This window comes from Ictalurus punctatus, chromosome 11 (genome assembly GCF_001660625.3).
Source record: "Ictalurus punctatus breed USDA103 chromosome 11, Coco_2.0, whole genome shotgun sequence".
Lineage (NCBI taxonomy): Eukaryota > Metazoa > Chordata > Actinopteri > Siluriformes > Ictaluridae > Ictalurus > Ictalurus punctatus.
The window spans coordinates 4981216-4996048 of record NC_030426.2 but is presented as its reverse complement, the minus strand read 5'-3'; the positions used below and the strand labels follow the sequence as shown (position 1 = coordinate 4996048).

General features: G+C 38.2%; 1 protein-coding gene across 1 annotated transcript; it reads right to left on the bottom strand.

Annotated features, from left to right (window-relative positions):
- Positions 1-3534: 3534 nt before the first annotated feature.
- cysltr3 (cysteinyl leukotriene receptor 3) lies at positions 3535-10861 on the bottom strand. Its single transcript, XM_017479110.3, has 2 exons — positions 10571-10861; positions 3535-6615 (listed from the first exon to the last, which is right to left on the bottom strand). The coding sequence occupies exons 1-2, from the start codon at positions 10575-10577 to the stop codon at positions 5534-5536; spliced, it is 1089 nt and encodes a 362-aa protein (XP_017334599.1). The 5' UTR covers positions 10578-10861; the 3' UTR covers positions 3535-5533.
- Positions 10862-14833: the final 3972 nt, after the last annotated feature.

Below are 14833 nucleotides of genomic sequence, written 5' to 3'. Positions count from 1 at the left end.
TTAGTGTATTTCATACAGACACGTTTAGAAACTTTTTTCACATGGTTTAGTTTACTTGAGTGCTATTTAACCAGAAAACAGGAGACACTCGGGTTTATTTAAGCCAGCTGGCAGCAAAATTATTTTCATAATAGCGTTATATAAGAAAGGTTCTGAGGAAACCCAGTACTATGATATTAAACATGCTCACAGCACAGGATCACCAACTTGTTGATTTTTTTTATTATTATTATTATTTTTTTTTTTTTTTGTCTATCAGTGATGAAACTTTAAATTTAAATTCAGTTTGTGTGTACAGCCCTCAACCTCTCCACATACATCATATGTACTGCTAAACAAGGACATTCATCATGACTTCCTGCACTGATAAACAAAACCCAACACTTGTTTACATAATTCCCATTCCTTGTTAGAAGTTGTTTAAGGGCAGTTGTACCGAAGTACATTTTTTTTTTTAATGTGAAACATTTTTGTTAAAAGATTTTGTGAGTTGTTTAGTCCTTACTCTAAATCTAGATGTTCTTCCTCCTTGTAGAGATGGGCACACCTTTTCAGGGGAATTACAAGTCATCTTATTTATTGTTCACTGTGCTGTTCCAGTGTCGTATAATCCAGTGGTTCTCAGAATGGGGTCTGGGGATCTCCAGGGCTCTATGAGTTATATCTTGTATTTTAAACTTTTTCATTGGATGAAATCACAGCCCATTATTATTATTACGGTTAGGTTTATTGTTTAGTTCTTATAGGTATTATTCTATTTGATTGGTCACTTGAATTGAATGTACAGTATGTAAACTAAAGCTCAGTCGTTCAGAAAACAGTTGGCCTATAAATAACATCTGCTTGGACTTTTTATTTGTGATTTGTTGGTGGGAATTTCTAAAATAAAAAGCTCAATGGCTGAAATGAATAGCCAAACTATTATTACACTCTTGTAAATAATAAGCCTAATTTGTCAGCATGTAAGTGTTGTACTTGGTTAAATTCATCTTTTTCTGCAGTAACTGCTTTAAGTCTGTTGGGGGTAAGTTCCTTCTCCTGGGGGATGTTCTTCAGGCTGGATGGATGATGTTTGTTGACTGCAATTTTCAGACAGAGGTGGCTCCATTGGATTTGGCTCCTGTAGAAGATCCACCTTTTTGTTTTTAATCACGCCTGCATTGCTTTGGCCTTGTGGTTGGAAGGGCACAAGTACTAAGACTGAAGCAGGTTCTCTTGTAATATTTGCCTTTCTTTTGCTCCATTCATTCTCCCTTCAGTTTTGAATGACAGGTTGTCAGGATGAAAAGCATCTCCATGATGCTGCCACCACCACATTTCACTGTAGGGATGATGTTATCTGAGGCATGGCCTGTGTTATGTTTACACGTCCCGCAGTGCTTTTTGAAACGTGTCTTGAATAAATCCTGCTCTCATCACACCAAAATAAAAAGCCCACATCTTCACTGGGTCACTCTTGCGCTTTCATATTTTCTCCTTGAACAGCAGCTTCTTTCGAGCCGCCCTCCTATACAGTCCTCAATTATGTAGAACTTCTGAAATGGTTGTTTGGTGCACACTCCACTCTCAGCCACTGTACCACTCTTTAGATCCTGGCATGATGACACCACACACTTCAACGACAAAGGGAATACCAGACACTAGATATGAGAGGGGTATAAATAAGGCAGGTTCCACCTGCACTCCATAAGCAGGTTCTAATCCCTGGCCCCCAACCTTCAACACCTGATTCTAATTTTATGGATTCGATGATGTGATCATTATAGGGGTGTACTTACTTTTTCCATGTGACTGATTTGTTTTTCTGTTAAATTAAATTGTGGTAGTTACTACAATTACAACAATGTCAATTTTATGTGTCATTTGATAGAGTATATCAACTTTATTAATAGGTACTGTTTCAAAAAGGACCAAATGTTTGCTTTTGTCCAAATATTTCAAAAAAGCCAACAATTTCCATGGGCTGTACTTATATTTTTACATGACTCTAGTTATCTAATCAGCCAGTCATGTGACAGCAGTGCAATGCATGAAAAACATGCAGATACAGGTCAGATTGCAGATGCAGATTTCTGGTCCGGTAATGTTCACACAATCAAGATCTGGGGGAAATCGTAGTCTCAGTGATTTTGACTGTGACAAGATTGTTAGTGTCAGACAGACTGGTTTTAGTATTTCTCCATCTGCTGATCTCCTTCAAGCACAACAGACTCTGGAGATTACTGAGATTTGTGCAATACAGAAAAAAACATCTAGTGAGCGGCAGTTCTGTGGATGGAAAAGCCTTGTTGATGAGAGAGGTCAACGGAGAATAACCAGACTGTTCGAGCTGGCAGAAAGTCTACAGTAACTGAGATAATCACGCCGTACAATTGTGGTGAGCAGAAAAGCATCTGAGAATGCACAGCAGGTTGAACCTTGAGGCGTATCAGGCGTATTGAGGCTCTGTCAGCCAAGAACAGAAAGCCGAGTCTGCAGTGGGCACAGGCTCACCAAAACTGGACAGCTGAAGACTGAAAAAGCAAAGACTGGTCTGATGAATCTCGATTCTTCTGAGGCAGATTCTTTCCGAGGTAGGGTCAGAATTTGGCACCGACAATATGAATCCATGGGCCAAACCTGTGCTTTGTGTCAACAGTCCAGGCTGGTGGAGGTGGTGTAATGGTGTGGGGAATGTTTTCTTGGCACACTTTTGACCAATTAATACCAATCAATCATTACTCAAATGCCGCAGCCTATTTGAGTACTGTTGCTGACCGTGTGTGTCCCTTCATGGCCACAATTTACCATCTTCTAATGGCAGCATGAATGCCCCAGGTTTTTTGGATGGTTGCATGCCACAGCAAAGCAGACATAAGCCTAATCGATTTATAATCAGATAGTGGCTATCAAAATATACATCATGTTTCTTCACATCACATCACATCGTCAAAACAGGTGTCATTTACACACTCTACAGACGACAGCAAACAAAGTTTAAAAATGTTAAAGTTGATTTAAAAAAAAATACATTAATAAAAATCAATTTAGCTAACAGAACAAAAGTCACAGAATTCATCAGTGATTATTTACCCAGCAGTGGCTGCTTGACAATAGTGATGAAAGTTGAGTAAAGAGACAACAAAATACTGCAAGTTGACCTTAAGTGATGAGACAGAAACTGTTGTGGATGATGCTGATCATCAAAGTGAGAACTCATTTCACGTTGTGAATTTATCATTCCTTCCACGAGTGAATGAATGCAGATTGTAGGAAATGGAATGAAGGAACGGGAATCTTTTCTCCTTTATCACTTTTGGGAGTAGCCAAATTTTAAAATGCTATAACTTCTGATTTTTCACACGTGTAGCAACTCTGGTGTACTTCAATTACTTCGTTGTAGTACACAAAGTTTCCAGAAGACCTGGAGTTTTTTTTTTTTTTTTTTTTACAAAGGAACTTTGTCATCAGCTGTGCAGTTAAAATGCTTCCAAAGCTGTAGATATCAGAAAATAATGGCTCCTTAATCCTCATTCATACATAGTTGATACCTCCTCTGAAAACATAGCTTCATCTTTATTTCAAATCAGTAGAGGCTTCTACAATCTGGGTTTAAGAATTCACTGTGGCAATTGGGAAGTTCTTATTTGGAAAGTGGAGAATGCAGAATTCAAAAACACATTCGAATTACAGAGGAGATGGCGTTGCTGAACTCATCGACAGCTGAATGCGCCCTGTGCTGCAGACACACCTCTTGTGAGCCATGGCAGCAGGGTTACTGGGGATCTTAAACCACGTTGGGTTAGTTTTGGAAAAAAAAAAAAAAAAAAAAAAAAAATCAGAAACGCGTGATTTTTTCAATGCACATACTTAGACAAAGAAGAAAAAATATGACTCCCTTTTCCAGTTCTCCAGTTGCTTTTCCAGCCAAAGCCCCTTTGATTCATGTGTGTCGAACATGAGTTCAGCTAAACGTTCTCATTTACCAACAAACATCACTGTGAAAGGCCGCGCGAAACAATTTAGTGCAATCGCAACTTTGCCAATTCAAGTAGTTTTCCTAAAAAAAAAACCAAACAAACAAAAAAACAATTTTTAAAAAAAAAAGGCGTAGCAAATCAAGCATTTTTGGCCACAACAATCACAAAATAAAACTCAACAAAATCCTGTACAGACTGATTATAAGCTGCTAATGGATTCATTCAGATATGTCTGAATGGGTCGCACAAATACTGTCATTATTAAGTTTCAGTTATTGTTCTTTAATATTGTTAATCAACTGAAAATCGAAACCTATGGCACCTATTCAGGCAATGTTTGTTTTTGCTGCATTGAAAAAAGGTATTGTACAGTATAAAGACACCACCATATTGTAAGCTATGTTTTGAATCAGATTCATGTGTGTTGATACAACCCTAATGTATATATGAGGAAGGAGGGATAGGTTTAAATAAAATCTCCAACTTTTGATAAAGAATATTCTAATAATAATAATAATAATAAGATAATGATGAATGTAGTGAAATTGGAGGCGGGGGTGTGAAAGTTATTATTCACTGCTGTTGCTAGGAGTGCCCTAAATTAGCAACCAGTTGCTATAACGAGTCACATAATTAGCTGAATTACCTTCGTGCATTTATAGTGTTACAGTGTCTCAGTATAAGGTCAAATCTGGATTTTCAGGCTGGTCCCGAGAATAAAAAGATCAAGACTAGACTGGTACATGATTGTGATGCATACCTTAAATCCTTTAAAACTTTCTACACCATTCCCATTGTAAAACTGTGACGTGAATTTTCACATATAATTAAGCATATCACCTACATTAGAAAACCTTTAGCCAGATCCAAAAGTAACAATAAATAAATACATAAATAACTGTGGTACATGAATGTTAATATAGAGATGGAAAATTATCGATTTCAAACAAACAAATACAGTGGTAATATTACTGCTTAGTAAGACGGGCCTGTAACATCATTTTATCTGCTTTACAATTTTATGTAGAAGTTGCCTAGAACCGGAAAATTAATTTATACTGTCACTTACTGGCGGTTCCTCTGGCATGTTCATCATCTTTGATGCCACTGTTTTTGACAAAAATTTTCTATTATGTGACTGAAAGGTGGTAATAAGAAGAATAAGTCAGTCAAAAATGCAGTGTCAATTTCTAAAGTAGCCAAAGGATGGGTGCACGGTGGGTTAGCACCCATCCTTTGGCTACTAGTGGTTAGCACGTTCGCCTCACACCTCCAGGGTCGGGGGTTCGATTACACCGTGGCCCTGTGTGTGCGGAGTTTGCATGTTCTCCCCGTGCTGTGGGGGTTTCCTCCGGGTACTCCGGTTTCCTCTCCCAGTCCAAAGACATGCGTGGTAGGCTGATTGGTGTGTCCAAAGTGTCTGTAGTGTCCGTAGTGAATGTGATTGTGCCCTGCGATGGATTGGCATCCTGTCCAGGGTGTACCCCGCCTTGTGCCCCATGTTCTCTGTGATAGGCTCCAGGTTCCCCTGTGACCCTGAAAAGGATAAAGTGGTATAGAAGATGGATGGATTTCTATTTCTCATTATCTAAGTCCAGCTTTTTCTCTGGTCTCAGGACAGTATCTATGGATTGACTTTTCTTCCTCTGGCTTCCTGATCGGTTCCTCTGGGTCCATGAATATCGTGACAGGCGTATACTATCATTTAAAGAGCTGATTGTCATGCGCCGTGAGGCCCTGCTGAAGGATGTTCGGAAGCTCTCTCCAGCGAAATAGTATAGTAGGGGGTTCAGACAGCTGTTCGATGCAGCCATACACAGAGTGATGACCAAAATCTTGAGCAGGTATGTCTCCTGCTCTTTGTTCTCGGATACTGCGGCCCGCAGATGAAGCGTGCGGACTATATGGTACGGTGCAAAGCACAGCAGGAAGGTGCTGAGGATCACAACGATTAGGTACACAGAGCGCCGGCGCTGGATCTGCCTTCGATTCTGTAAATTCTGATTAGCAAATAGTCTTTGGATGATGCACCCATAGCAGCCCAGGATGATGATGAATGGGATCAGGAAGCCAAAGATCAGTCCCACATAATTGAGTTGTTGTACTCGTTTCCAGCCGGTCGTGTTTTTAATTTCAAAACAGCTTTTTTTCCCGTTATTCTCTGTAGTTCCTGTCATCAGGAAAGGAATGGACATGATCGCTACGAAGACCCAGATGCAAAAACACGCCAAACTGGCCCGCCGTATAGTCACCAGGGTCTTATTTCGAATGGGGTGCACCACAGCAAGATAGCGCAGCACACTTAGACCCGTGAGAAACAGCACGCTGGTATAGAGGTTCATATAGAAAGAGTACACACACCAGCGACACAGCCAGTCCCAAAAGTCCCAGTGGCATTCCCTAAAGTAGTAAATCAGGCGAAAGGGCAATGTTAAGGAGAAGCCAACATCAGAAATAGCCAAGTTGGTCATGAACACAGTGTTGGCTGTCTTCTTAGTTGTCTGCCTCAGGAACACAAACAGAGCAGTCAAATTACTGAAAAATCCAACTGGAACCATTATGGTATAGGTAATAGTATATGCTAGGTATTTGAATTCGGTGCAGTTGGTTTGATTCAGAGAATCATTTTTCATTGTGAATGATATCTCCAGAGAATCTAAAGGGAAAGAAAACATGATTAAACACTGAAACAGTTCATCAGGAGAAACACTGCATTTCATTATTTTTGAAGGTATCTCTGCATTACAGCATTTCTTTGCATGTACTTAAGACTTTTGCACAGTAATGTACGTACTGATTAAAATATATGCAATGGACATTTGGGGAAATTGACAGCTCTGGAGTGTATGGAAGGAGCCATTCTTGACACAAGTGATTTATGCCTGTATGTCTACCACAACAGAAGTCTAGAAAATATATCCAGACTATGGCTTTAAAGGATGCTACATGTGATTTTATTTGACTTTAGCCCTCTTTTACACAAATCCGTTGGATTAATGTTTGCAAGTGTTCCCCTAAAATTACCAGAAGAACCTTCTAAAATGTGTAGTGAATTCAATTGTAGGTTGTTCTCCACCCTCTCCAGAGTTATTAATGACAAATAAATAAATAAATAAATTTGACCATTTTTCTCCATAGAAAGAACAAAAGACACTTGAGTATGTCGTTCATTCCCAATAGCCTATAAATAGAAACACTCTGGAAACCCCACAGGCTATCATCGAGGAACTGTGTAACTTTATAGCTTTACAGGTATGAATGTTTTCTCGTGGTATAGTGAATTTCAGCAGAACTTCTTGAGGAACAAGTTGTAGTAGTGTGCTTCTGACAAAGAAAGAGAGAGAGAGAGAGATAGAGAGAGAGAGAGAGAAACAGACAGTCTGTTTGACAGCCTATAATGCAAATCTAATGGAAATGAGAGTTTATCAAACCAAATAAAAACAGCAAGATGAATGCAAATGATATATGCAAACATATGTACAAAAATTATGTATACACAAATGTGGTACATGTGGGCGCACGGTGGGTTAGTGGTTCGCACGTTCACCTCACACATCCAGGGTTGGGGTTTGATTCGGTGTTTGTATGTTCTCCCCGTGCTGCGGGGGTTTCCTCCGGGTACTCCGGCTTCCTCCCCCAGTCCAAAGACATGCATGGTAGGCTGACTGGCATGTCCAAAGTGTCCGTAGTGTATAAATGGGTGTATGAATGTAAACGTGTGTGTGATTGTGCCCTGCGATGGATTGGCTAATATTCCTCCAAGCTGATCAGGACTGCATACGTGCAGGACTGACCAACAGTTTACTGGAAATGTTTATTTGCAGTTACTGCTGAACAAGGGGGTCACGCCAGATTCCGAAAGCAAGGGTTCACATACTTCCACTCACAGATATGTAATATTGGATCATTTCCCTCAATAAATAAACGACCAAGTATAATATTTTTGCCTCATTTGTTTAATAGGGCTCTCGTTGTCTATTTCTGATTATGTCATATTTATGCAGAAATATATACAATTCTAAAGGGTTCACAAACTCCTAGGTTATTTTTATATAGCTGCATATTATTTGTATATACATTATATAATATCCATGGATAATCTGGGTAGAAACCCCTTATAGAATTTGTAATGGTTTTAATGGTTATAATGTGAATTGTATTGGTTTCAATGGAAACGGTAATGGTCCATGTGGGTCACTATTGGTAATTTATTGCCTTCTATTGGTGGCATGTTATGTCTAGTGGATACCATTTAGGACCCTTAATGGTAATGGGTTTTAATGGTTAGCTGATGGTTTGTAATGGCATTTGTAGTGGAAACCATTAGAATTTCTGTGATGTTTTCTATTGACTTTATTATTATTATTATTATTATTATTATTATTATTATTGATACCTATTAGAGTTTAATAGGTTCTACAGTGTAATGTACCATTCATGCTATTATCTACTTAATAGCTATTGCACATATTCACTGCCCATCACCTTGTTATATATTTACGGTTTATATTTACATATTCAACCTGCACTTTGTTGTAATTTGCAGAATGCTAATATTTGCATGTGCTACATGCTAACCTGCATTTCGTTGCTCAGTACCTGTACTGTGCAGTGACAATAAAGTTGTATCTATCTATCTATCTATCTATCTATCTATCTGTCTGTCTGTCTATCTATCCACCTACTTCAAATGGCATCTACTGATATTAGTTGTAAAACCTAATGCTACAAGTCAAGTCAAGTCAAGTGGCTTTTATTGCCATTTCATCCATATACAGCTGGAAGAGTACACAGTGAAATGAAACGTTCCTCCAGGACCACGGTGCTACATAAAACAACACACTAACCACATGAGACGACACAGAACTTAAATAAGACCTACACATTCTACACAAAGTGCCTGTGCAGACGTGTGCAAACAACACAAGATAGTATAGTAACTACTAAACCAGGACAATGGGAACAGTAAGAGACAGTGTAGTGCAGACCTGTACACAGTTCTAGTGTAAAGGTGTCAAAAAGAATAACAATGTAATTTTTAAAAAATATTGTAAACGTAAACATAACATACTATGACATTGCTTACATCATGGACATGCAACCTCTCCATGTAATAATGACTAATTACAGGGTGGCTAAGTGGCTGTTTCACAGATAGACTAAGGAAGTGCCTCTACCGTGTAGTGATGGGAAGTTCGGATCATTTTACTGACTCGGATCTTTGAATCTCGTTCAGCAAAATGAATGAATCTTTTTACGAGTCATTTCGTTCATTTCAGCAGAATATAATTAAAATGTTACACGTTAAATTCCCCAACACATTTAGTACTTAATAAACTATCATATAAACTATAGACTAATGCAACCAAGGACAAATTATGAGAAATATAAATTATTAATTAATAGCTTAGCCTTAGGTCTTCAGGTTATGCAGTCTGTTTCAGTGTTTCTCACCCGGGGGTCCGCGGACCCCTAGTGGTCCGGGTTGTTATTGCAGGGGGTCAGTGGGAAAGTTGTTTTTTTTTTTAGGTTTAAATATTATTATATATATTTTGTTAAATGTATCAAAATATATTCAAATAAGATATGTTTTAAAATGAACCAATTTAGTTATTCAGCTGCATTCACAAATATCACGTTATCTGAGCTAATGATCGTTCACTGATGGATTTATTTTAAATTTATTTACAAATGAAATGATAATTTGCAAAAACCTATGAGTGGTAGACAAGTTTAAGCATCGCATTGATGGATAAAATAATAATAATAATAATAATAATAATAATAAAGATCATTCAGAGAGATAAATTAAATGTCACACCAACAATAAAATGTAAAAAATAAATAAATAAATAAAAAATAAAAATCTTGAAATGTTTTCATTCAATTTTAAATGTTCAGTGTTAATATTATTAATGGTAAATATTAATCAAATAAAGCAACATATATAGAAATGACTGTTAAATATATAACCTATAATTGTCGTGGAGTGAGGGGGTTTGAAATATGCTAGGGGTCCAGAGCTCATAAAAAGTTGATAACCAGTGTTAGTTCACCTCACCTCCCGATCCGAGTCGTTCTTTTGTCACAGGAAACAGAAATGATTAGTTCACGTCTCGAATCTTCGGGTTCGAGTCGTTTATTCATCACGTGACCGTCCCATAGGCTGAATGCAGTAGAGACGTGCCGTGATGAACGAACGACTCGAACCCGAAGACTCGAGACGTGAACTAATAATTTACGTTTCTAGTACTGCATGGTGCGTTGCCTATGGGGCGGTCACCGGAACAACGAGCGACTCGAACCCGAAGACTCGAGAGGTGAACTAATCATTTCTGTTTTTCCTGTACATAACCTATAGGAACGTTGCTGCGCATGCGCGGTCAACACAATAATCAACGAACCACTCTCTAAGACAACTCGTTGTCCCGGAGTCATATTAAAGAATCATATTAAAGAATCGTTCAAAATGAACGAATCGTTCATGAACGACACATCACTACTGACACTGATCAGGATAAATCGGCTACTAATGATGAATGAAATGTATTCATTCTAAGTGTATTATTATTAATTATTCTTATTATGTTAGCCTTTTTTGTCCCACTCACCTTCCATTCTAGACGACCTCACCAGCACACGCTGAAGCACGGCTCAAACTGAAACAAAAATAGAACTGTCAGGAAGTCCATGTCGTGGAAACCCAAGTGGACATTTCCTTCCCATATGAACTGTTTACAGTTTGTGTACGTGTAAGAAATCCTGTCGTCTTCATTCGGAGTGCGCAGTGTTGTGTTGAGTCTCCTCCTAACTCAGCACTCTGCACTTAAAAGCAGAGGTTCAGGTTAGTTGTGAAGTGAAGGTTCACTGGCAGTTCTCTGGAAGCGTTTTGTTATCCTCCTCCTCCCTTTTTTTTTTTTTTTTTTTTTTTTTAAACATACCATCCCTTTCATTCTCTTTGCCCAGTGATGAGCCCAGTGATTGTACAGACTTATCCAATACTACAGCGGCATTTAAAGGTCTATGTCCAAGGTCGATAAATGTTTTCAAAACCAAAAAACAAAACATGTTTTAAATAGCCTGGAACAAGTTTATTAGACCTGTTCACCAGATGTGTTTTATAGCCATAAAAATCAACAACAACAACAAAAAACAACAGAAACACTGTAATTGGTACCAAAGAGGCAAACATTCCATAGACATTTAAGTAAGACTTTACAATAACAGTACATGAATAATCATGCACTAATACCTGAATTAATACTTATTTAAATATGAACTAATGATGAGTTAAAGCATGTACTAATCATGACCTAATGAAGGGCTACATTAATCTCTTCAGCCAATTCATCAACTTGCATACTAGATCCCGTACCTACATGTTTGTTTAAACAGATTTGTCCAGGAGTAATTGAACCACTTCTAAATATAATCAATTCTTCCCTAAGCACTGGCTATGTACCTAAATCACTTAAATTAGCAGTTATTAAACCCTTGATTAAAAAATCTGATCTTGACCCGTCTCAATCGTCCAACTATAGACCAATATCAAATCTCCCCTTCATCTCTAAGATTTTAGAAAAGGTTGTAGCAAAGTAGTTATGCTCGTACTTAGATAGGAATAACTGATTTAGACCTCATCATAGCACATAGACAGCGTTAGTTAAAGTAGTAAATTACCTTCTACTGACTTACGATCAGGGTTGTGTCTCGCTGCTTGTGTTACTCGACCTTAGTGCAGCTTTTGATACTATAGATCACACTATTCTCCTTGATAGATCAGAAAATGTTGTCGGCATTAAGGGAACAGTCCTCTCCTGGCTCAGGTCTTATCTGACCGATTGTTATCAGTTCGTAGATGTAAATGGTGATTTCTCCATGCGTACTGAGGTTACTTTTGGAGTTCCACAGGGTTCTGTTTTAGGCCCACTGCTCTTTACTTTATATATGCTACCCCTAGGTCAAATTATTCGTAAACATGGAATTAGCTTCCACTCTTATGCTGATGATACACAGTTGTATGTTTCAGCGAAGCCAGAGGACAGACAGAAGCTTAGTAAAGTTGAGGATTGTGTAAAGGACATTAGACATTGGATGTTAATTAACTTCCTTCTACTTAATCCTGATAAGACAGAAATACTTTTATTAGGCCCACGTGTAGCTAGAAGTAATCTTTCTGATCACATGGTTACTCTGGATGGTCTTTCTGTTTCATCATGTGCAGCAGTTAAAGACCTTGGAGTGATTATTGACTCCAGCCTATCATTAGATGCTCATGTAGATAATATTACTAGGATAGCCTTCTTTCATCTCGGAAATATTTCTAAAATAAGAAACATATTGTCACTACATGATGCGGAAATACTAGTTCATGCATTCGTCACCTCTAGATTAGATTACTGTAATGCCATACTGTCTGGATGTTCCAGTAGGAATATAAATAAGCTCCAGTTAGTCCAGAATGCAGCTGCTAGAGTCCTTACTAGAACAAGAAGATACGACCATATCACACCGATATTATCAATACTGCATTGGTTCCCAGTAAAATCTCGCATTAACTATAAAATACTTTTATTAACCTATAAAGCACTAAATGGCCTCGCGCCACAATATCTAAGCGACCTTTTGGTTTTATATGATCCACCACGCCTACTTAGGTCAAAACATGCAGGCTATTTGACGGTACCTCGAATAGTGAAGGCTACAGCAGGGGGAAGAGCTTTCTCTTATAGAGCCCCACAGTTATGGAACAGTCTTCCTATTAGTGTTCGGGACTCAGACACAGTCTCAGTGTTTAAGTCTAGGCTTAAAACGTATTTGTTTACTCAAGCCTACCCTGACTAGATTCTGTTCTACTACTTCGCAGTCATAATTATCTTTTTTCTCCCTCTCTCCTTTTGCCGAGCCCCACACGAATTTATGGATATACTAGAGATCCAGATCCTTTCTGCCTCTGGATGGAGCTCAAATCTTCTCTAATTCCAGACTGCTGGACTACGGCTGCTCCTAAGGCCAAACAGACTTCAAATAAATCCATAATGAACTTTTTCACACTATCTGTTGTTACCCAGATGAGGACGGGTTCCCTTCTGAGTCGGGTTCCTCTCAAGGTTTCTTCCTCTTAAAACATCTTAGGGAGTTTTTCCTTGCCACCGTCGCCACTCAGTGGCTTGCTCAGTTGGGATAAATTCACACCTTTAATATCTGTATACCGTGTTGATATTTCTGTAAAGCTGCTTTGAGACAATGTCTATTGTAAAAAGCGCTATACAGATAAAATTGAATTGAATTGAATTGAATTGAATTGAAAATTGAAGGGCTAACCTTAACTATGACCTCCATCCATCCATCCATCCATCCATCCATCCTCTGTACTGCTTATCCTCTGTCTCTTACTGTTCCCATTGTCCTGGTTTAGTAGTTACTATACTATATTGTGTCGTTAGCACACGTCTGCACAGGCACTTTGTGTAGAATGTGTAGGTCTTATTTAAGTTCTGTGTCGTCTCGTGTGGTTAGTGTGTTGTTTTATGTAGCACCGTGGTCCTCAAGGAACATTGTTTCATTTCACTGTGTACTCTACCAGCTGTATCTGAAATGTCAATAAAAGCCACTTGACTTGACTTGACTTGTAGCATTAGGTTTTACAACTAATATCAGTAGATGCCATTTGAAGTAGGTGGATAGATAGATAGATAGATAGATAGATAGATAGATAGATAGATAGATAGATAGATACAACTTTATTGTCACTGCACAGTACAGGTACTGAGTAACGAAATGCAGTTTAGCATGTAGCACATGCAAATATTAGCATTCTGCAAATTACAACAAAGTGCAGGTTGAATATGTAAATATAAACCGTAAATATATAACAAGGTGATGGGCAGTGAATATGTGCAATAGCTATTGAGTAGATAATAGCATCAATGGTAGATTACACTGTAGAACCTATTAAACTCTAATAGGTATCAATAATAATAATAATAATAATAATAATAATAATAATAATAATAAAGTCAATAGAAAACATCACAGAAATTCTAATGGTTTCCACTACAAATGCCATTACAAACCATCAGGTAACCATTAAAACCCATTACCATTAAGGGTCCTAAATGGTATCCACTAGACATAACATGCCACCAATAGAAGGCAATAAATTACCAGGAGAGATCCAAAGGGACCATTACAGTTTCCATTAAAACCGATGCAATTCCCTCTACAACCATTAAAATCATTACAAATTCTATGAGGGTTTCTATTGTTTTTTTTCAGCATGGTGGGTATGGTTGTAACATGGAGAGAGTTGTAACATCACCAATTCCACCAATCAGGGATAATGTGAGGCATTTTTCCCCTGCTAATTTCAACTCAGTTTGCTTATACAACTAGCTAAACAATGGCTGACAGTGGTGGGGTGGGTGTAACACATCTTTAAAAAGTGTCACAACCCTCCCCTTACATACAACTAAGAACAGGCAGGTGGGTGTGAGAGAAGTGAGCTCATCTCAGTAGCATGTGCTGTACAAGCACTGGGAAATGCAATTCCTCCTTCTTTTTATTCCACCATAAATGTTACAAGGAATACTTTATTCAGAGTGGGTCAACAGGGAGTACAGGGAGTGGTAACTCCTCAGAATGGGCAAGAAGAAAACTTGCTTTTATTCCTTGAACACTTTGTCAAACAAAGCAATAAGCAAACATTGATTCAATAACATACTAATGTACAAGTTTGTTCTAGTAGACTAGTTTACACACACACACACATTCCTGGGAAAGTGAAAATGGATTTGAGTTATGGTAGTCACAATGAGAGAGAGAGAGAGATAGAGAGAGAGATTGTCAAACCTATTCCTATGGGTAGTGATAAG